Source organism: Dermochelys coriacea, chromosome 4, assembly GCF_009764565.3.
Source record: "Dermochelys coriacea isolate rDerCor1 chromosome 4, rDerCor1.pri.v4, whole genome shotgun sequence".
Taxonomy (NCBI): Eukaryota; Metazoa; Chordata; order Testudines; family Dermochelyidae; genus Dermochelys; species Dermochelys coriacea.
Window position 1 is genome coordinate 143,742,068 of NC_050071.1, and position 23,023 is coordinate 143,765,090.

General features: G+C 47.8%; 1 protein-coding gene across 2 annotated transcripts in view; it reads right to left on the bottom strand.

Moving 5' to 3' along the window:
* Positions 1-22,679, bottom strand: part of VAX2 (ventral anterior homeobox 2) — a 72,248-nt gene extending 49,569 nt beyond the window's left edge. For both annotated transcript variants that reach the window (XM_043512865.1, XM_038400117.2), the window contains exons 1-2: positions 21,802-22,679; positions 6,540-6,727 (exon numbers count right to left, since the gene is read on the bottom strand). In XM_043512865.1, coding sequence (XP_043368800.1) covers positions 6,540-6,727; positions 21,802-22,072 — 459 coding nt within the window. In that variant the 5' untranslated portion in view covers positions 22,073-22,679. The remainder of the gene's footprint in view (positions 1-6,539; positions 6,728-21,801) is intronic.
* Positions 22,680-23,023: the final 344 nt, after the last annotated feature.

Sequence of the window (23,023 nt, forward strand, 5' to 3'; positions counted from 1 at the left end):
TAACTCCACTGACTTCAGTGGAGACACTCCCAGTGAGATCAGAATCCGGCTCCGTGTTATCACATTTTCAACAGGTTTCAGAGTGGCAGCCGTGTTAATCTGTATCAGCAAAAAGAACAGGAGTACTTGTGGCACCTTAGAGACTAACAAATGTATTTGGACATATGCTTTCGTGGGCTAAAAGCCACTTCATCAGATGCATGCAGTGGAAAATACAGTAGGTAGATATATATACATATACAGAGAACATGAAAAACTGGGGATTGCCATACCAACTCTAACGAGAGTGATCAGTTAAGGTGAGCTATTATCAGCAGGAGAAAAAAAAATTTTGTAGTGATAATCAGGATGGCCCATTTCAAACAGTTGACAAGAAGGTGTGAGTAACAGTAGGGGAAAAATTAGCATGGGGAAATAGTTTTTAGTTTGTGTAATGACCCATCCACTCCCAGTCTTTATTCAAGTCTAATTTAATGGTGTCCAGTTGGCAGATTAATTCCAGTTCTGCAGTTTCTCATTGGAGTCCGTTTTTGAAGGTTTTTTGTTGGAGAATTGTGACTTTTAGGTCTGTAATCGAGTGACCAAAGAGATTGAAGTGTTCTCTGACTGGTTTTTGAATGTTATAATTCTTGACATCTGATTTGTGTCCATTTGTTCTTTTGCATAGAGACTGTCCGGTTTGGCCAGTGTTCATGGCAGAGGGGCATTGCTGGCACATGATGGCATATATCACATTGGTAGATGTGCAGGTGAACGAGCCCCTGTTGTTGTGGCTGATGTGATTAGCCCACCTTAATTGATTACTCTTGCTAGAGTTGGCATGGCAACCCCCATTGTTTCATGTTCTCTGTATATATATATATATATACAGATATATATATATATAGATATATAGAGAGAGATATATCTTCCTACTGTATTTTCCACTGCATGCATCTGATTAAGTGGGTTTTAGCCTACAAAAGCTTCTGCCTAAATAAATTTGTTAGTCTCTAAGGTGCCACAAGTACTCCTCATTCTTTTCACATTTTCAGCTGGATTCTTCTACAGAAATGACATGGTTAAGAGAACTGTACTGACACTTTGGCCTTAGATTATTATTGTTCCTGTCCTTAAAAAGTCATTTAGTTCCTCACCTGCATCTTCCCACAGAGATGTCACGCAGCTAGGAGGTTTCTTTTAAAAAGAGGTTCTGTTTTTAGAAATAACCCCAACCCCCTGATCTATGCACCCCACAACTTGGTGGTATTCGAAAGCCAAACCCGAACATTAGGCTTGTGCTATGAGCCCATCTATAGAGTTAATCAATCCAAGCAAAACACATGGGCTTGTTGATTGGCTCAGTTCAGCAACTGCCCATTGGGTAATTGTAAATATGACCATAGCCAAGCATTGCAGTGGTTTAAAATTACACCCTTGTAGAGCCAAGAAGGGAAGAAAGTTCCTATTGGAGATTTATTAAAGACAACACTTCTCATCTCAGTGCTTCTACCTTTGTGGAGGACAGATGGACTGGCAAGTTAGATAACTGGATAGATTCTGTACCATCAAGAACCACACAACATTAGCTACCTGCATAATGGCATGACCATCTTTTCATCACCCGCATGCGTTCTCCCTAATGTTTGTCACTCATTTTGCATCTTGTTTAGAATTAGCCTTTAAGGCCTGGATCCTCGAAGAGATTTAGGCCCCTGACTCCCATTGATTTCAAAGGCAGTTTGGCATCTAAACCACTGTAGGGATCTGGGTGTATGTGCTTTGGCTCGTCCCATGTGTTTGTACAACACCTAGCACAAAGGGGCCACAATCCGGCTAGGAGCCTTGGGGCAGCCCTGTAATATGAACACATATTTATGATGACACACAGACAGACAGACAGACAGACAGACAAACGACTAAAGGCTGTTTAGCTATAGCACCCTACTCTGTCACTTTCCTCTGTTCCACTAGGCTGGGTATTCAATGCAGTGTATGGGTACTCAGCTCCCCACTCCCACTGGGAGTTAAGAGGGAGGTTTCCAAAGACACAAGGGACAATGAGGTACCCAGTCCCCACTGTAAGCCAATGGGAGTTGGGCACCTAACTCCCCTGGGTGCCTTTGAAAACCTCTGACACAGTTCCTTAGGCTCCCGCGCTAACCCCGGATAATCATACTCTCCTGATGTTTTGCTGCCCTTTCCACATTGTAGCTCTCGTGTGTATTGTCATGGGTTCTTTGTGCGATGGGAGGACACCGAGCACGGTTGCAGGCCAGCGTTTCATCATCTCGCTTGGTGGAGATTATTAATTGTTAATGACTAGATGCGAGATTAATTTTTAATGGCAGCGTCTTAATTGTGATGCTATAAATAGACTCCTTGTGTCTGTTTCTGGATTAGTGGCCTTGACAGGCGCGCTCTGAATCACATAGAGGTTTTCCGGGGCCCCGTCCGCTATTCCTTACCCTGGCGAGTACTTCTGGCTCATGCCAATGTGGGACAGCTCTGATGAGTCAGGAGTACTCATGAGAGCACCATTTCTTTGTGCTCTAAGTTTCGGATTGACTCCTATATGAAAAAAAAGGAGAGCAGCCAGGAATCTCCCAAGAGTTTCCACTCCAGGAGCACCCAGCATGTCATCCCAGCTGGGTGAGGCAGGGTGGGGCATGCCCTGATGAGGACGAGATTGGGGAGCAGACCCATCCCACTGGATGGAGTACCCCAAGATCTGTGGGGATATCCCATGCACCCCAAGACATCTGCAGTGGAGGGATGAGGCATTTGCACTGTTCCTCAAGCACCAAATGGGACCACAGGATAGCAGCAGCCTTGGGGTCTATTAATCTAGGTGACAGTGGGAGCCAGTGCAGCTGCTTGGCAAGATTTTTTTCTCATCATTATTCATGATGAGTTTGGACTGGACGCCCAGAGCTTGAGATGGACGCGTCTAATAACAGATGCCAGACAGTGCATCAGACAGATCTAATATCTGCATGGCATGAACGGGACTGAGATCCAGCACCTTATTTCAAGCAGGGAATAAGCACACAGCAATGGGCACCAGGCTGGGTTTTGATTGAACTCATGACTTAGAAAGACCAGGCCACAGAACCCCAGGAGCCAACCACTCCCCTGCTTTCTTGCCTCTCTGGTGCCTGAGGATTTGTGGAAATTATCCGCCCTCAAACAAAACTCTGTAACATCTCCACCTCCATGTCTTTGCACTAGTATCACATTTCCCATCTCTCAGTAATGCTAAACAGGGGTCATTTGCACCTAGTCTCTGAGAGTATGTTGCCTAGAAAAGTCCTGCTCTGATGCCAGAAATACAGGGCCAAATTCTATCCTCATTTGCACTATTGTATATCTGGAGAGACTCAATCGAGTCACTTGGGATTGACACAGGTGTAATTTAGAATCTGGCCCTCGCTCTAACAGATTAAATCCAGCCTATTGCATCTGGAGATGTATGAAAAAATTCTCACTGCTGATGAAAGTGGCTTAAAATAAAAAGTCATTTCCGTGGATTAGTAAAATAGCCAGACAGTTGTGGCCCCGTCCAGAACGGCTCATGAAAGAGCAGACGGCAAGGGAAGCCGTTTTGTTGGCCAGAAAGAACAGATGAATTTCCAGCAGAAACAGAGAAACCAGATGATTTAGTTGGGGATTGGTCCTGCTTTGAGCAGGGGGTTGGACTAGATACCTCCTGAGGTCCCTTCCAACCCTAATCTTCTATGATTCTATGAAACCAAAATCAATTCACACTTCCCTTCTTGCCCCAGGGTTGGTGTTCGGATTTCACCATTTCCTGTGGGACTGTGAGAAATTTCATTTTTCTCTAGTGAAATTTGGTCCTGAATCAAACTGACAAGTACTCAGCAAAGAAATATGCTGAAGCATTTAGAGAGGCAGCTTGGCCTAGTGGATAGGGTAGTCAGGTGACCTGGGTTCTAGTCACAGCTGTGCTACTGTGTGACCTTCAGCTACTCACTTCCCCTCTGTTTCTCTCCATCTCCTACTGATTTTATGCCCTTTGGGGGCAAAGACTCTCTCTTCCTGTGCACTGGTGGAGTGCCGAGCACAGTGGGTCCTGATCTTGGCTGAGGCCCCTAGGGGTGAGCACCACTGTCCCCTATTCATCTGATTGGAGTCTCAGCTTTAAACCTAGCAATGATGCCTCAGTGTCAACATTCACTATTTAATCACTGATCATTTTTCTTGGCTTAGATGAGGGAATGAAGCCCAAGGGGCTAGGAATTAGGAATGGCTGAAGGGAAGGAAATGCAACAAAAAGAGCAGAAAGGATTCACAAAAATCGAGCCGATGGAGAGATGCAGAGAAAGAGTTTAGAGAAGGAAGAGATAGCCATGGCTTGAAGACAGGGAGATTTTCTCACTGAGTGAAGAATGCAATAACGAGGCGTGCAACAATTAATAAATAACTAGACATTTAGTTACTACATAAAAGCCACGTCCTCCCGTTGATCTTGACACAAGCCTTCTACTGATGCCAACAGGCATTTCTCGGGGCACTCTGAGGAATATATCACCCTCAACTTATCCCCTAGCCTATGGGCTATGTTCAGTCCTGGAATTCAGCTCGTTCCTTAGAATGAGATTGATGCCCGACCCTAGAACTAGTTGGAAAATATTCATCTCAAAGGTTTTTCAGTGGAAAATGAGGTTTCCATCTACATTTGAACATTTTCAAAAAATGTGTCCATTTCAGCTGAATTGTGTTTCAAAACACCACCCTCAGCCCTGCCTGAACACAGCGCCCTGATAATGCCGAAATGGCCCATGCCGACATCTGTGGAATGGAACAGTTTCATTTTCATTTTGAAACGACTTTTTGGAATGAAATTCTTTTTTTTGCAATTTTTTACGTATAAAAGAGGTCAAAATTGGAACAGAATGTTGCCATTTTAGCAGAACAAAACATTTTAATGAACCCAAAACAAATCAGGGGGGAGGATTTTGTTTCATGTGAAATGTTGTCATTTTTTCATTTGGGCCCATATCGAAATGGAAAAAAAGATGTGAAAATGCAACATTTCCCAGGAAATGGAAAATCCAGTTTGTGTCAGCTCTAATAGATACCCAGCAACAGCATGTACTCCCCTCATAGTGGATGGGAAACTTTCCACTAAATTCAATGGCATTGGGGTGTACACATGGAGAAACAGGCCCTTCCTCATATACACAGACAGTCCGGATCACAGCCTTTGGTTGTCAGTTGCTAGAAACAGTAACATTTTTTTCAGATTTTTTTTCCCCAAAACCCTGCAAGAGTCTAATGAAAATGCTCACCATCTCCCCTAAGGTTTAGCCTGTTTCAACACAAATGCCATTTTCTGGACAGAATTATTTTGTCAGTTCTACAATTGTACCTTTCCCATCCACAACAAACACTCTTGTCAGTGACCATGCAGGCTAGAACACTTTGCCCTTAACCCTACCACGGTTGTGCTCTTTCTGGTCTCTTTTTTGCCCCTAAGGACACAAACCTACCCTACAAATCCATGATCACACAAACAACCAACTGAAGGCAATCATTCCCCTCAGCTCCTGTAAGGCCTTGTCATGCAGGCTGACTTAAGCGAGGCAGCAGCAACTTTTGGGATCAAACCTTATGACTGTGTGTCGGCCAACTCTCCAAGTGCCATTAGACAGAAAGATAAAGAGTCTCCGTACATACAATTCCTAGGCACAGATCATCTTATCTTAGCATGCACATGAAAAAGGTGAAGTTTAGCATCATGATGAATTATCACACTTGCTATCAGAGAGGAAATCAAGCATAAAACCAATGTTCTGGTATACTCCCCTTCAGTACATCACCTGCCAGCTACACAGGTACAGTGCCCTCTCCAAATATTAGCTGCCCAGAGCCATATGGTAGATTCGAGGCTTTCTAAAGTCCTTAGAGAAAGTCTTTGTTTGCAGCAATAACACCTCTTACAGGGTTGGAATGGAAAGAACAAGGCAGGGAAGACTGGAGGCTGGTATTGTCAAGGGGACAGAGTTAAGGTTGCTTGGGGATCATAGCTGAGACTTTCCCTACTTTCAAAAGTCTGAGTTTCTTGTAAGTTTAACCTTAGCTATGAATTTCCTAGCCTGTTTAATGGGCATGTTTGGTAACAATAACATCCTTACAATGAGTCTTACATTTACTCATACTGTTTTACTTACTGTTACTAGTATGGACTTTTAACTTTACCTTCAAGGTTTTCTCTGGGAATGGCTTTATAATTCACAGGTGCATAATGGGTACCTGTCAGATTCGCAGTAGTATTTCTTCTCCTCCCAAAATGGTTCCATTCCTTTTGGGAACCTCAGACTCTTAGGAGGAGCTTCCCCAGAAAGTGGGGCAAGAATTTTTTGTACACCAACCCAGCCAGGCCATGGAGCAAATTGGCGGTAGCCCTAACACCCCAGCACTAGGGGCCGCCGGAGAGCTGCGCTGCAGGGTGCACAGGGACATCCTGAGTGGTCCCCTGGGGTCTTGCCCCCCATGCAAAGTGGACAGGAATAGCCACCAGACCCCTTGTTTCTTACCTGTGTTTCTGATAGGTTGAGCTGCCTCGCTAGCTCCGTCCTCTCCCTGCCGACGACATACTGACACCGCTGAAATTCCAGCTCCAGCCTGTACAGCTGCTCGGCTGTGAAAGAGGTTCGGGTCCTCTTGGGCCGGTCCAGATCCAGCCCTTTGGGGAGAACAATCTCCCGGATGGTCCCTTTGGCATCTGTAAGTCAGCACAAGGAGAGCAGCATGAAGAGAAGGCTCCCGGTTCTCAGCGGCCAGGGTGGAGCTCAGCAAGGGTGCAGCAAGAGAGCCGTTTGAGTCTGTGCCCCATTCCCACTGGCTGTGCATAGCAAGAGCTCTGGAGCATCCTGCCCAGACTCTCTGTCCGGAGACTCAGCCCTTAAAAACCCAGTCCCCCAAACCCCAAACGGCAGAGCTAAGGAGAAGGACAGTCCTGGGTATGGTCCCTTCTGACTTTAAAGTCTATGAGCTATTCAAAAAATACCAATTCTGGGGGGAGGGGCTTGAAAAAAATAAATGCTTTTAAATCCAGCCCAGTTGCCTTTCTGGAAGATGCTTCAGTCAAACATGTTACTGGACTCCATGCAAAGATAACTACGTAAAATTCTCTGGCCTGTTACACAGGAGGCTAATCTCGTGATCCCTTCTGGCTTTACAATCTACAAATCTAGGGGACGGGGAAGCGAATCAGAATTTCCTATTAAAATTATTTGATTTTTGGATGAAAAACTTAAGCTGGAAGCAGAAAAATGTTCATCTTTTTTAAAGTGTTTTTGGTCAAAAAATTTGTGATTTTTGAAACCAGAATTCTTTGTATGAAATAAAGAAAATATTTCAAATAAACGCTTTTCTTTTTAAGACCAAAAGCATTTAGCTTCTGGTTTCCACTTCTCACAGGAAAACTGGAACATTTTGTCTGAAACGAATATTTCCCGCACAAATGTTCATTTTTGTCCAAAACCCATTTTGGATTGAAAATATGTTCTGCCAAAAAACTGCCCACCAGCCATAGTTGTGGGGTTTGTTTTCTTAGCTGCCTGTCTGGGTCCCTGGTCTGCAAGATGTTGCACACCTGTTAGGATGTACCTGAGAACCCTGTGACACCACTGAAGGCAATGGGTGGGGAAAGCAGCCAGCACCTTGCTGGATTGAGCCTGAGGTGAGTTTAGGTCACAGGAGAGACCTAACCCAGGTCAGGAAAGAGCAATGGCCATTACCAATGTCTGTATCACAGACTCCACCCCGCACTTGGCACCCTCTCATGGGTTTAGTTCAGACACCGTGTCATGATATAGGGAATAAGTCATAGTCTGTCTTACAAAGTAGACATTTATTAGAGAACAGCTATAAACTATAGACTCTGACACACTGGCTTCAATCCAGCTCGGTTTCCAACTTTGCTTCCCTTGTTCAGCAGGGACCACACCCTGTCTGGAATTCTATACCAGGGGCTCTCAACCTGCAGGACTGTGAGCAGGTGTCAGGGATTTGTAAAAACCCTGGCCTTCCGATCTGGTGCTAAATCGGAGCTAGCTAGATCCCAGCACTCTGGGCATGGAGGAGTGGGAGATCCCCAGCAAGGTAAAATAGATCTCACTTAAAAACCTGAGTGATCTTGTAACCTTCCATGTGCAGAGTCCGTGGAAGTTCTCAGCATGACGGGTTTGTGAGGCCAGGGCTAATGTTAGCTAAAAGTCGTCCTTACAAAAAAACCCTCACAAAAGGTAAAATTCCCCCCTGTGCAAAAGGCTGGTGTGTAACACATAATATGTACAAGGCATGTAAGGGCTTATGTGGGACATAAGTGATGCATAACCCTTGCACTGGTCCTCTGTACAGGGGGAAATTTCCCCCTAGGAGATATCTGTGATCAGCTCCAAAATTGTGATACAACAGTAAAGCCCTCAGCAGCTAGGGGTAAATGTCCTAGTCAATCTCCCTTTTCCATGGACTGATGGGGAAAGCACAAAACTCGAGTCTCATTGGTTCATTATTTAAGGGGTGCCAAAAAAAGTGCATGGCGCTGGAAAGACTTATAAGGAGTAGAAAGTGGAAAATACCCAGACAATTTTCCTGAAAATATTCCCTCAAATCATAAAGGGCACTGGGCCCGTGTTCACTCCCCTTCTGTGTCTGCTTTCCTCACGTATTCGACTGAGTGCATTTCCTGGTAAGACCATTCCTGGGAATGGCCAATACTAAGCAAACACCAACAAAGATTGATAGACGGGAAAATTTAAACTCGAGATCATCAACATTCATGCTAGAAACCTGCCTCTAAAACTACACTCATCCAACCAGGAAGCAGGAACAATGTGACTTGGAATCCAGATACCTTGGAGGCCCCCAAATACCAGAGAGAGAAAGAGAAAGAGGGGACTTGCCCCTAAAGATCAAGGTAAGAATTTGCTCTCTGAAGCACCTAGTGCATGGGGGTGGGGAGAAGGGAACTGTAAGTTAAAGAGATAGAGAGACATATTAGACAGATAGAGATCTGTGGATGGGGGTGAGAGATCTAGAGATCTATGTGACCTATCAACTCAAGCTCCAATTTTAAGCTCTGAATTATTGAGCGCTTACTGATAAGCTGCTCTCACGTGACCTGCAGCCCAAGAATTAGTCACGGAAATTACCTGGTGAACAAAAAACATATTGTAACCTAAAAAAACTCCCAAGCTGCTAGGGAACAGCTGTGAAAGAGGCTCGGTCCCCGAATACTGGAATACCCAAATATGAAGGCCTCTCCCAGCTCTCCTGGAGAGACACGGCCCCTTCCCCAGCATGTTTGCCATCTAGCACAGGCACACACAAACCAGGGCCAGTTTCTCCGCTGCTTGTGTCACACAGCTGGTGGAGTCTGTGCCTAGGATTTGTGCCGCCGGCTGTTGGGAAATACCCGTGGTGCAGGGGAATAAATCCTTCGACAGTATCAGGATGTCAAAGCAGCTTCTATACCACCCTCCCTCCTTCCTGCTGGCACAGAAGGGGTGGCCAGGGCCTTCTGCAGCTCCCTGGATGCCACTTTGGTTCCTTTGTCGATGTAACTGGGACACTGACATGGCACAGAGCCGGACTCGGGTGAGGGGAGAGCATCTCTGAATCTCCTGCAAATTTACTCTTATTCATTATGATGAGCCTGGAGATCAGGCTCTGGTTCCATCCCTCTTTGCTCCCATCAGTTATGGAGCTCAGCCCTGAACCCTGGCCTTTGAACGCGTCTCTTGCTTGTTCTGGTTGGGCCAGGAGGGGAGGAGATTGTAAAGCCAGCAAGGGAGGGCAGAGGAAGGGGGCAGGGGCTCAGGGTGCACACAGGGAGGGGAGTGTGATGAGGTTGGGCATGGAGCTGCAGCTGGAGATGTGGCATGGGAATGTGGAAGGAAGAGAGCAGGGCAGGCAGGCTTGGAAGTGGAGTGGGGCTGAGGCAAGCATGGCTAGGCTAGGAATGGGGCTCGGGAGGCTGGCTATGGGGGGGCTCTGATGGGTGCAGTGAAGTGGCCATCGAAGTGGGCAGGGCTCTGTCAATGATTGTGGCAAATCTTCTAAACTCTTCTCTCCCAGTGTCTGAGGCTGTAACAAACTCCTTCCAGGGGAACAGGTGTTACTGCCACAGACCAGGGACCCAGTTGTCTTCGGTGGGTAGGGTGACCAGACGTGCAGCTATTAGGGGCTTTTTCTTATATCCGCTACTATTACCACCGCTACCACCCCAGGAAAAAATGTGTCCCGACTTTTCACACTTACTGTCTGCCCGCCCTATCCTTGGGTCCTTGACTGTCCTCTAACTTGCAAGAAACGAGCGGCCCAAGCTTTCAATACATGGCGGCGAGTCCTCGGTTTCTGCATGAAGCCCTCATTTCCTCCATCAGTTGCCATTCCCACGTAGAGCCCAGCCTCGTGGCCAGTGTTACAAAGGGGCCCCTCAGTGCACAAAAACCCACAGTCCACTTACAGCACTGCAGGGTGGGACGGTGATGCTGTCTCCAGCTATGGGGCAGTGCATCGGCTAACTAAACAGGAAGTAACTAAGAGAAGGGATGGAGCATAGCTCCACCCCATAATACTCTTCTGAGTAACCCAGTTAACCCCTGGGTGACCATTTTACTACAATAGGGTGGGAGGGATTGAGACTGGCTGACAGGTTAGAAATGGGCCAGGCCTGTGCAGATAGTCTTTGAGGAGCCACGGGTCCACCTCCTCCTGTCCCCCAGCCCCGCAGGAGCAGGAACTGTATCAGACCCCGGTGATCAGCGCCTGAATGATCGCCCACGGGGAAAGAGGTTTTAGGGATAACTCTAGCTGTCTCCAGAATCTTCTCCCTGCTCCAAAGCCCTTGTATGCTGAGATGGCTCTAACACACTGTTTCTCAACCTTTTTGATACTGGGGACTGGCTTGCTGCCTTCCTAAACTGTGTGAGGGAGATCTCAGGGACTGGTGCCGGTCCATGGGCCGTCCATTGTGAAACACTGATCTAACATCCAAAACAGCGAGGAGGAGGGAAATACTGTTATGGGGGGAAATCCAGCTGCACCTGCAAAAATTCCCTGCACACACGCACACTATATGCCACACTATTTGTGTTTAGTGGATACAGTTTAGAGCACACATACACAGATATAGGTAACACACACTCATTGTGTATGTATGTCTATATATATACACTTACACATACACATATATATACACATACACACACACGAGTGTGTGTTACCTATATTTGTGTATGTGTACTCTAAACTGTATCTACTAAACACAAATAGTTATTTCATATATATATCACAATATATATAAACATATATATAAACACAATATATATATCAGAGAAATAAGGTGGGGGAGGTAATATCTTTTATTGGACCAACTTCTGTTGGTGAGAGAACTGAGGTCCTGAAGAAGAGCGCTGTGTAAGCTCGAAAGCTTGGCTTTCTCACCAACAGGAGTTGGTTCAATAAATCAGTGTCTTTCAACCTTTCCAGACTACTGTACCCCTTTCAGGAAGCTGATTTGTCTTGCACACCTGAAGTTTCACCTCCCTTAAAAATGACTTGCTTACAAAATCAGACATAAAAATAACAAAGTGTCGCAGCACACTAGTACTGAAAACTTGCTGACTTTCTCGTTTTTACTGGTTTCAGAATAGCAGCCGTGTTAGTCTGTATTCGCAAAAAGAAAAGGAGTACTTGTGACACCTTAGAGACTAACAAATTTATTTGAGCATAAGCTTTCGTGAGCTTCATGCATCTGATGAAGTGAGCTGTAGCTCACGAAAGCTAATGCTCAAATAAATTTGTTAGTTTCTAAGGTGCCACAAGTACTCCTTTTCATTTTTAATATATCATTATAAAATAAATCTTTTGGAATATAAATCTTGTACTTACATGTAAGTGTATAGTATATAGAGCAGTATAAAACAAGTCATTGTATGAAATTTGACTTTGTACTGACTTCGCTAGTGCTGTTTATGTAGCCTGTTGTAAAACTAGGCAAATATCTAGATGATGTAGATCTTGATGTACCCCCGGAAGACGTTTGCCTGCCCCCAGGAGTACACATCCCCCCTGGTTGAGAACCACTGCAAAGATATTACATCACCCATCTTGCCTCCCTAATAGCCTGGGACCAACACCACTACAACAACACTGCACATATATTTATATGGTACATACCAGGGATTCTCAAACTGGGGGTCAGGATCCCTCAGGGGGTCGCAAGGTTCTTACATGGGGGGTTGCGAGCTGTCAACCTCCACCCCAACCCCGCTTTGCCTCCAGCATTTATAATGGTGTTAAATATATAAAAAGATGTTTTTAATTTATAAGGGGGTGTCGCACTCAAAGGCTTGCTATGTGAAAGGGGTCACCAGTAAAAAAGTTTGAGAACCACTGGTATATACACATATTTATAAGATATATAATTATATACATATGCATATGGTATATATCACATACTGACGATGTGTGTGGGTGGGGGGGGTGCATAGATACCTATGTCTAGACATATACACACATGACATCATATCTTCAGTGAGGGTTCCATCCCACACATTTGTAGCTCTTACAAGCGTTTATATAGTTGTGTGTGTGTGTGTGTGTATACACACATGCACAAACATATACACACTTTGTGTGTGTGTGTTTGTGTGTTACAGTGTATGTATTACGAATAGATAAGATATATACTGTATCTTAAACATAAATGTATATCGCACCATGTCAATATATAACCCTTTACTGCAGTACAGACACCCGCAGAGGCAGACTTTGGGGAAATCGGGCAATGTCTTTTTTCTTTTCTTTCCTCACCTGTGTAACCAAAGTGCTGAAAGGGTTGATTTCTCCCCTCGGGACAGACCAATGTGGGATAGATCTAAGCCACCACCAATAGATCAGGATGTCAGATGCCTGATGGGGATGTTGCAAACCTCTGTGATTATCATGTCTAACCTACCAAATATATTAACGGGGTGTTTGTTCCTTGATTGTTTGTAGTGGGGTTTCTTTCGGTTGATTGCTTGCTTGCTTTGTGAAATGCTTCTTTCCCTGATGCACCAAGCACTGCGCGGACTCTCCCGCGGGAGGAGGGGAGAGGTAAGGGTGTGTCTGGGGTGGAGGAGGCAGTGAGGTGACTGTGGATGATCGCTCGTAAAGACGCCTCTTTAGGTACCCTCAGTCCCTCCCCTCACACGCGTGTCTACACACAAATACACCCAGGCACTGAGCTTAGCCTCTTCTCTCCCGCTAACCGCCCCCTGGCTCCAGCCCTGCGGGTGCACGGTCTAGCTTCCCCCGCCCGCACCCCCAAAAGTAGCTGTTTCTTTAACGGCCCGAGCCAAGCGCGGCTCCTTTAACAGCAGACCGGCCGCCCATTGCTCGGCTGCTGGGTCTCGCTCCCCATTCATGCCAGAACCGAGCGTCTTCACAGCTCTTCCGCGAAGTGCCACGGAACCCCCGGGCCAGCTGTGTCGGGGAGGGGGTACGGGGGGGGCGATGGCTCTCAAAGTGCCCTGCCCCCATTGCTACGGTTAAGCACATTTTCTTTAAACAAAAAACCAAAAAACCCACCAGGCACCTTCCAACTTTCCCGAAGGTGGATCGTGCTAACGGGTCCACACACACACAAGAGGGTTTGAACCTGACCAGTCCCTCTCACAGCGGCTAGGGCCAGGCCTCCCTCGCTTGTTTCACGCATGGTCCAATCGCAGCAAAAACTCACCCCTTCTCCTCGGTCCCCGGCGACGTGGTGACAGAGGGAACCCCCCCCCCTTTGAGGAACTCCCCGGCTGCACATTGCAGGCTGCAGAGCCGAGACGTATTTCAAAAGGGAAACGTTCAAGCTGCGCGCCGCCTTCACAAGCGAACGCGCAAAGGGCTCTTCGGCTCTTCAGATGCGGTTTGTCTGATCTGTGCCTTTCACACACACACACACTACGTCGAGACGTGGCCATAAATTCACCGGCGCGTGGATATGTCTATACAGATACAGATATTAACACGCCCGGGATGTGCGGTGTACCTGCATCCACAGCCACAGTCAGCGATTTTCTAGGCACAGAATCACACCCTGTGGATTCATGCAAGTAACAACCCTTTCCCCGAATCGTATTTCCTATTTTGCATCTAATGTGAACGCGCGCCCCCTCCCTCCCCCCGGCTTATCACACCTGTTCTTGTAAAGAGTGCCATTTAAAGGCGATCTAGTCAAACGAAAGCAAAAACCTGCCTTTGTTAGCCTGATTTGATTTGATTTGATTTTTTGTACTGGCTTGGGGTGCACTCAGTGAGAAAACAGAGAGACCTGTTTTCCAACCCACATTTCTTGTGCAAAGCCCCAACCAAAGCCCCTTCCGGGGGGGGGGAGACCTTTTTCTTCTCCAACGCGGCTACATTCGCGCTGCTTTTTGACCCTTCTGACATAAATCACAAGCAGCTTTGCTGCAATGTAGAAAGCTCGGCGCACGGGACTCCCTCCGGGCTCTGGGTGCGGGCCAGAGAAGTGCGGCTAGCGCCCGGCTCTACATTCAGACTTGAACACGTTTTAGGGCGACTCTTCTCATTCTTTCCCCATTTTCCTTCGATTTAGCCAAACCAGCCCCTGCGTAAACCGCCTTCTACGAACAACCTGAAGCGCGCAAAGCATTTACTTGTTGGGTTTTAAATGAAAGCTGCGAGGGCTGAAAATTGCAACGTTTAAAACAATATATGGAGAGACTCCGGTGGGGATTGAGAATTTTTTAAAAAGGAAAACATGCGTTTTCCTATCTGTGAGAAGCCACGTACTGTCCCTTGTTTGTAAGAAAACCTGTCAGTCCCCTCAAGGCATCGCTGTTGACAGCTTATCCCCCCGAAAAGTGATGTGAGTTTATAAAGGATGGTCTCTGGGGGGGGGGGGAGATCCGCTGTTGCTAAGCCAACTGATCGCAGATAAATTACATTTTAAAATCCAGACGGGAAGGAAACTCAAAACTCGTTTGCAGGTGAGTTACACAGGCATGTGTAACATTTCCTGCACAAGATACTGTGGGAAATATCCCTAGTCACGCTGTGTACCATGTATATTTCATGCAGCTACGGATCTTCAGAGAAGGGATCTTTCTCTGATTCCCCTTCGCCCTTCCATTTTTAAAGCAAAAATCCAGATGATCCGAAAAATCAAGACAATTCGCTCTTGTCTTTGTTCAAACGGTGTCACGCCAAGGGGTTTTAAACGGGATTTCCCCATTCAGCAGCACGCCTGAGATAACTACAGAAAACTTGTTCAAACAATCGTCTTTCCGACAAGTTGCCATGCTTTTGACAAGTAAATTATTATTTTTTAAATACTGGGTGGAATAAAGTCACGGGGTTTTTTTTAAGTGCATTAAAATAAAGTCAAATCATTCCAAAGGACAATATATATAAAAGTCACACGATTCAGTTCGTCTCCTTTACCCCCTCCCGCCCCAAGTTACACGTCAACTTATTCCTGGTCTGAGAAAAATATTTACTCCACCGCTAAATTAAAAAACCCCGAGCAGTTCCAGGAGCAATGGCCCATCACATGCTACTCATGCCACCACTGCGATAAATACAGAGCCCCCTAAAGCCAGACCCTCGCCAAATTATTTGTATTTGACTAGGTACGTTCCCAGTGTTGGATTGTTAGGGCACATGGTGCGGTTCTCATCAAATGTTGTGTGGATTTTTATTTTGTTTTTGTTTTTACCTGGCTATAGATACTGTCTGACCAGCTGCTACTTTGGCCTGGCGGTTGTTGGTCTCTTTTTCCTTTTGGGGAGAAATAACAGGCGGGCAAAAGGTGGGAGGACGATCTGGAAGGGCTGATGGAGGGGCGGGGGCAATATTTTAAATATTATTATGCAGCTATTTCCCTACTTAATGCTTCTGCCACCATTTTGTTCCCGCAGTGGGGAAGGCTGCAAAATGGTGGAGCCCTGCCCAGCCCTGACATCTTACAGAGGAAGATTTAGGCCCGCCACCGGAGTTGCGGCCAGGCACCCAAGGGTCCTCCGGGAGAGCAGGGTTTGGCTGGGTGGCTTTTCTCTTGCTCTGGAAGAGGGAGGCCCCTGCCTGATTCCCCTCTGGTGCAAAACGGCCTTCCCAAGCTGCAAGAGCTTTTCCCAGCCTAAACCCCAGGGGTGGGGGGCCCGGCCTGCCAGGCACGCGGCCCAGTGCTGTCCCTGCCACCTTGGCGAGCAGCTTAGCACAGGGGTGTCAATCAAGGCCAGGGAGAAAGGGGTAGAGAGATAGACACACTTTCTGACCCCCTGCTGACCCCAGCTTCCCCCGGGGTAGCCGGCGGGCTCGAACCAGCAGCTGCCGGGAGGCCGGCCCCTGGTGCCAAAGCTTCTCCGGTCTGTGTTCCAAGGAGGGTAAGAGATACAGGATCCCGCTCACCCTCCCGCCCTTTGCCCCTATTAGACTCTGCTGCCCCCCATCCCGAGATGGCATGGCACCCAAAGACCCCTCCCCAATCACTCCCGAGTCCCCCCACCCTTGCAGGAGGAGCCGGGCTCGGGGAGGGGGCGGATAACAAGCCACCCTCGTGGCCTTCCCTAACAATCCCTAACAGGGCTGCATAGATGTTCATGTGTTAAACTTGACCCCCCCAACCCCTTCCTGATCCCCGGTTTGGGCACGGGGAAACTGAGGCACGGGATGGCATGCATCTCATGGTTACATAATGACAGCAAAGGGACCGGGGCTAGAACCTAGGTGCCCTGACTCCTAACCCACCCCACACCTTCTCCTTTCAGAGCTAGAGAGACAACCCAGGAGTCCCGCATTGGGCCGGCTACAGCCAAGCACCAAAGCAGTGACCGCCTAAAAGGCTTTAGGAAATGGGGCACCATCCTTCCACCAAGGACAGAAAGGCAGCGAGAGACAGGGAGTATCGGCCCCCGCCCCAATAGCGAATACTTGGAGGGAAACAGGGAAAGGCAGGACTGAGATGCCGCCCCCTCTTGCTCACCCCCTCCAGCCACTTACACAGAAAGATTCCGAGTCCCATGTCCCTGTGTTACCGGGTTAAGTTACACAGTTGTTGCTAGAGAATGTGTGAATATAAATAGCCACAGAGTGCTGTGTGTGCATGTAATGTATATACACACCAACATAAACAGAGAGAATTCTACATCTCTATGGCAGATCTAGACACGGGTCTATGTGCATATGTACACACACCTCATATTTATGTACACACACGTCAGTTTCTGTGTATACACACACTAAATAAACACATGGCAACATATGGCTAAATATATTTAGTTACGTTGCATACTTGCACTACAGACACATTTATGGCGATGGATATTTTGCTTCTGTGTATATATACACTGGTTGCATACACGTTTGGCAATATATGTTTATAAATACCTTTCCTTTCTTTGTATCCATGCACTGCGTACACATTTAGCAATGTATGGGGATGAGTATTTTGTTTCTGTGTCTACATGCCCATTTAGCAATATATGGCGATGTATATTTTGCGTCTGGGTATACATACACACTACATATGCATTTAGAAATATATAGCGATATATAGTTTGCTTTTAGTGTATCTATACATTACATACACCGTTGGCAATACATGTTTATATACATATGTGTTTCCTTTCTTTGTATCCATGCACGACATACACATTTAGCAATATATGGCGATATATATTTTACTTCTTTGTATATATACGCTAAATACACATTTGGCAATATATGGCTATATATGTATTTAGTTTCTGTGGCTACATGCGCTACCTACACATCTAGAAATAATTTGTTTCGATGTGTACACGCACTACATACACGTTTGGCGATATACGCCGGCTTGTCAGAATCCGAATTTAATTGTGTGATCATTATCACAGATAATATCGAGGTTTATTTGTAAGCATTGTTTTAATTTGTGTCCATTTAAATTTTCACAGTTGCGGGGGAAAATATGGGGCCGGTCAGACAATTATTTAATGACCAGAAATGTTGAGATTCAAATAGTGAAAGATTTATAACCATTAAAACACAAATTGTCAATCACCTGCCAACATGTGCAAAGTAAATACGTTTAATTCAAACTCTAATAAGTTCTTAAGCAGCATGTGTCTTACTTTGCCTTGCTGTAATTTATTATTATTATTAATTATTATTATTATTGATGGAAATATTTATTCTTTGGTTTGAAGGTCTACGGTGAAATTGGACCTTTACTGACATTTGCTGACAAAAATTCATCCTTCCAAGCCTAATATATGGTGAGATATATATATTGTTTCTGTGTATAAATACACATACAGCAATATATGGTGACAGATCTATATATTCAGACACAAATCTCTTCATATACACACGTATTTTATACTTTACTGCCTATATTATATATACACACACACAAACACTATATATCCACAAACATACACGCCCATATTTACAAACATTTCCACATGCATCTGGTTTTATATATATATATATCTCCACACACGTATATGACTCGCACATATTTGTACATCTGTGTGTTTATCCGTGTGGAGATAGCTAGCTAGCTAGATTAGCAGTGTTACCGTCTGTGCACATGCTGGATTGGCATAGATGCACAGTAGATATAGAGGTTCAGATAATCCAAAACGGAGGTTCAGTTGGAGATACGTACAAATAAAGTCCCACACGCCTCACTGAAATAAATCTAAAGCTGCAAAACCCAAATTTCTCGACATGTGGGTACCAGGTTGTGCACCATTCTTAGCCATTATTTTTATCTGAGAAATTTCAAGCACATGACCTAATCTAAAAGGAGAATCTGCGTTACAAGCGGATCTTGCTGAAATGTTCAGTGTCTCCGCAGAATAGATACTATTATCAAACGGGGTCGTTGTTTTGATGTCACCCCACAGGGTACTATCCAAAGCCGAGAGAAGGACTAGAATCGTCCGAGGCCTGTTCTAGCCTGACTCTCAATCGTTTTGGGTACGGACAAGTATCTGAATCTCCTGTCTACTTTCCGAGACTGCTCTGGGTGAAGGGGGAATGTGGCCGTGTTCACCCGGCTTTGGCTATCTATCTAATCTATCTATCCCCACCCACCCCCTCTATCTATCTATCTATCTATCTATCTATCTATCTATCTATCTATCTATCCTCACCCACCCTATCTATCTATCTATCTATCTATCTATCTATCTATCTATCTATCTATCTATCTATCTATCTATCTATCCTCACCCACCCCATCTATCTATCTATCTATCTATCTATCTATCTATCTATCTATCTATCTATCTATCTATCTATCCCCATACTCCTATCTATCTATCTATCTATCTATCTATCTATCTATCTATCTATCTATCTATCTATCTATCTATCTATCCCCATACACCCCCTCTATCTATCTCTCTATCTATCTATCTCTCTATCTATCTATCTATCTAACACTTCAACAAACAAGCACCAAAAATAGGGTAGCCTGATTTCCTTTTTAAAAATCGATTCCTCTGTAACTAAGCGGAGAGGCCCCTATATTTCCGAGGAGGTCTTAAAATGCAAGACAAGGCAGTTCTTGGAATCTGATTATAATTCTGCCTGGAGGATTGGAAAGAGCGAAATTTTAAAAAGTATATTTGACGGAAAATAAACAAATCCCAAAGGAGGGAGCTGGGCTGGCATATTTCTGATTGTATACACGAAAGAGGAGGGCGGATGTTTCGAATTTCTTGTCTGCCCAGAATTTCCCTTTCCTGCACGCAAGGCTCCCTCCAAAGCTGTGAACCCTGCTGCCATCTTAATTTAAAAAATAGGGACACAAGAAACTAGAGGCTTTGGAAACCAAATCTGATGGCAGAGGGGGGTTGCCCTCCCTAACTGGACCGGCTGCTTTCTAGCCAGTTCGCTATTGTTATGTTGAATAAACAGTCACGGAGAAAGGGACTGAACTAGCTCGGGCGGCTGGATGCTCAGCTTTTACACCCTCGCCCTCCTTTCTCCCGGGTCTCGGGGCCCGAGCTCGGGGCTTTCTCTGCTCCAGCCTCTCAGTGCCGACAGGCGCTGATTGAACACATGGTAGGAAGGGTCCCGGGGGTGCATTTATTTATTTATTTATTTATCTATTTATTTCCGTGGAGCAAGGGCTGTTAACAAACCCTCTTAACTCGATGATGCTTCCGTGACGCCTTTTCCCTGCGACAAATGTTTAAAACCCAAAGCAGCCCCCTGGGATTCTTCTCCCCTCCCCCGCTCTCCACCCCGTGTGTTTATTTCGGGGAGAGGGGTCCCCTGCCCCCACCAGAGCTGAATGCATCGCAGAGACCGACCGTTTAAAAGAGAAGAAAATAAAAACGAAGGGCTGGGGCAGAAAGGCTGGGGGGCGGCAGAAAGGCTCGGGGGGGGGGTGCCCCCCCTTTTCCGCACCCCTCCGCACACTGGCGAGCGAAGCCCTGTCCCGAATACACGCGGTCTCCCAAATCTCTCAATGGAGCCCCACGGGAGCTGGGAGGGAGGAAGGGGGATGCCGGGCGGCGCAGGGAAAGAGGCAGCTGACAAGCAGCAGCCCCCCGCCACCCCACCACCCATCCACCCCAGGTCACCACCATCCCTTTTGCTTTGGTCCTTCGTGGGCAAGGGAGGCCACTGGAAAGGGACCGGGAGGGGCGCAGCCTCGCTCGCCCGGGCCCAGTTCCCTGACATGTACCAAAGCCACACGCCGCTTTCCCCTTCCGGGCTGCGGTCGGCCGCGGGGGGGGGGGGCGCTGGGATGGGGAGGGAGCGGACAGGCCCCGGGGCAGGGAACGGGGAGGGTTGGGGGTTATTATGGGGGGGGGGTTATTGTTGGGGGGAGGTGGGGATCGGTGCCGTTCCGGGGGAAAGGGAGCGGGGCTCGAGGCGCTTTATATGGGGCGGGGTGGAGATGGAATTGCCGGTGAGGATTGCATTGGAGGCCCGGATAGGATGGATGTACCGGGGGTAGGATGGGGTGCAGGGAGTGGGGTATAAGGGATGGGATACAGAGCATGGGGAGGTACAGGGGATGGGGTACAGGGAATGGGATGAGGTGCAGGGGTTGGGATGTGGTTCAGGGCGTGGGGGTACAGGGAATGGAAGGGGTATAGGAGATGGAAATACAGGGGGTAAGATGGGGTTGCAGGGGGTGGGATGGGTTGCAGGAGATGGGGTACAAGGGGTGCAGCGGATGGGTTGCAGGGGATGGGGGTATAGGAGATGGGGTGCAGTGGATGGGTTACAGGGGATGGGGGTACAGGAGATGGGGTTGCAGGGGATGGGAGTATAAGAGATGAGGTACAGGTGATGGGATGGGGTGCAGTGGATGGGTTGCGGGGGGTTGGGGTTGCAGGGGATGGGATGGGGGTATAGGAGATGGGGTTGCAGGGAATGGGATGGGGTATAGGAGATGGGTACAGGTGATGGGATGGGGTGCAGTAGACGGATTGCAGGGGATGGGGGTATAGGAGATGGGGTTGCAGGGAATGGGATGGAGTATAGGAGATGGGTACAGGTGATGGGATGGGGTGCAGTAGACGGATTGCAGGGGATGGGGGTATAGGAGATGGGGTTGCAGGGAATGGGGGTATAGGAGTTGGGGTTGCAGGGGATGGAATAGGTTATAAGAGATGGGATACAGGAGATGGGATGGGATGGGGTGCAGTGGATGGGTTACAGGGGATGGGGTACAGGAGATGGGGTTGCAGGGAATGGGATCGGGTACAGGGAATAGGTTTCAGGGGATGCGCCCTAAAGGTTAGGCTGGGGGCAGGGGCTGGGGCCGCGCTCCCCCGTTACCTCGCACCAGGATCCGGCGGCAGTAATCCGCTTCTCCTCCCCCGGACTGGCTGTCGCTCTCCGGGACGCACTCCTGGGATGAGCCGGGGCTGGCAGCCGAGGTCCCCGGGACGTCCTTGAGTCCTCCCCGCAGCGCGCTCTCCAGCTCCCCGCAGGCGCCGCTCTTCCCCCGGGCTCGCTCCGCGCCCGGCTCCCCCAGCAGCAGGGGGCTTCTGCCGGCCTGGGCCCGGCCATCGCTCATGCCTGTGGCCGCCGCGGAGGGATCAAACATCAAGAGACAGAGAGCGGGGCGCTGGGGGGGGGGGAGGGGCAGCTCTCCTCCTGCCCCCCAAAACCAGGCGGGGATCAGCGCCCTGGCGCCGGCCGGCAGCAGCCCCGGGGTGCAGCTAAGGAGCCCTCCCCCAGGGCGAGCACCATGGTCGGGAGGACCCAGCGAAGGGTCTTCTTGCTCCCTCTCGCCCTTCTTGCTCTCTCTCCCTACTCACGGAGACTTCCCTCCCTGGCCGCGGGGCAGGCTCGTCCCATTTAAACAGCCCCTTCCCCGGCCCCCCTTCTGCTCCCCCCCCGGGGGGAAAAAAACCCCAAGACCGAATTTCAATGGAGGAGTCAAGAAATGCCGGTGCCCGCCGGGCGCTTGGGGCAGAGGGGGTGGGGGGAAAAAGAGTTAAAAACTTTGAGAGTCCTGGTCCTTTCTCACGTACCCCCCCCCACCCCCCAGCACCCCTCTTCCTGGCAAACTTCAAGAGCGGCGCCTGTCTCCTGCACGGACCGCTCCTTCCGTGTCTCCTTTCGCTCCGGTCTCTCTCTGATGAGCAAAAAAGCGAGGGGCAGGCAAGCGAGCCAGTGTCTCGGCAAGCCCTGCCTTCACAGCTCCGCCAGCGAGGCGGGCCGGACTTTCACAGCTCATTCGCGTGCACGGAGATCGATCCTGCTTTGGGAATGTGGGTGGATGGGGGGGGGATGGGAAAGGGGAGGGCGTGAAAGGGCGAGGGAAAGGGGGGGGTGATTAATTAAAATAGTCCAGGATATTTTTCAGACGCCCCCTCCTCTTCTCCATCTCTCATCCCCCGGCCGATAAATACAAGAATAGCCAATCATCGCCTCTAATCGATGGGATAAGGAAGCCCTCCTGGACCAGCGGCGTGAATGAGCCGGGAAAGCAGGAGAGCGAGCCCGGCGAGGGATGGGAGTAAAGAAGCAGTTTGAAATTGACTGCTTGCCA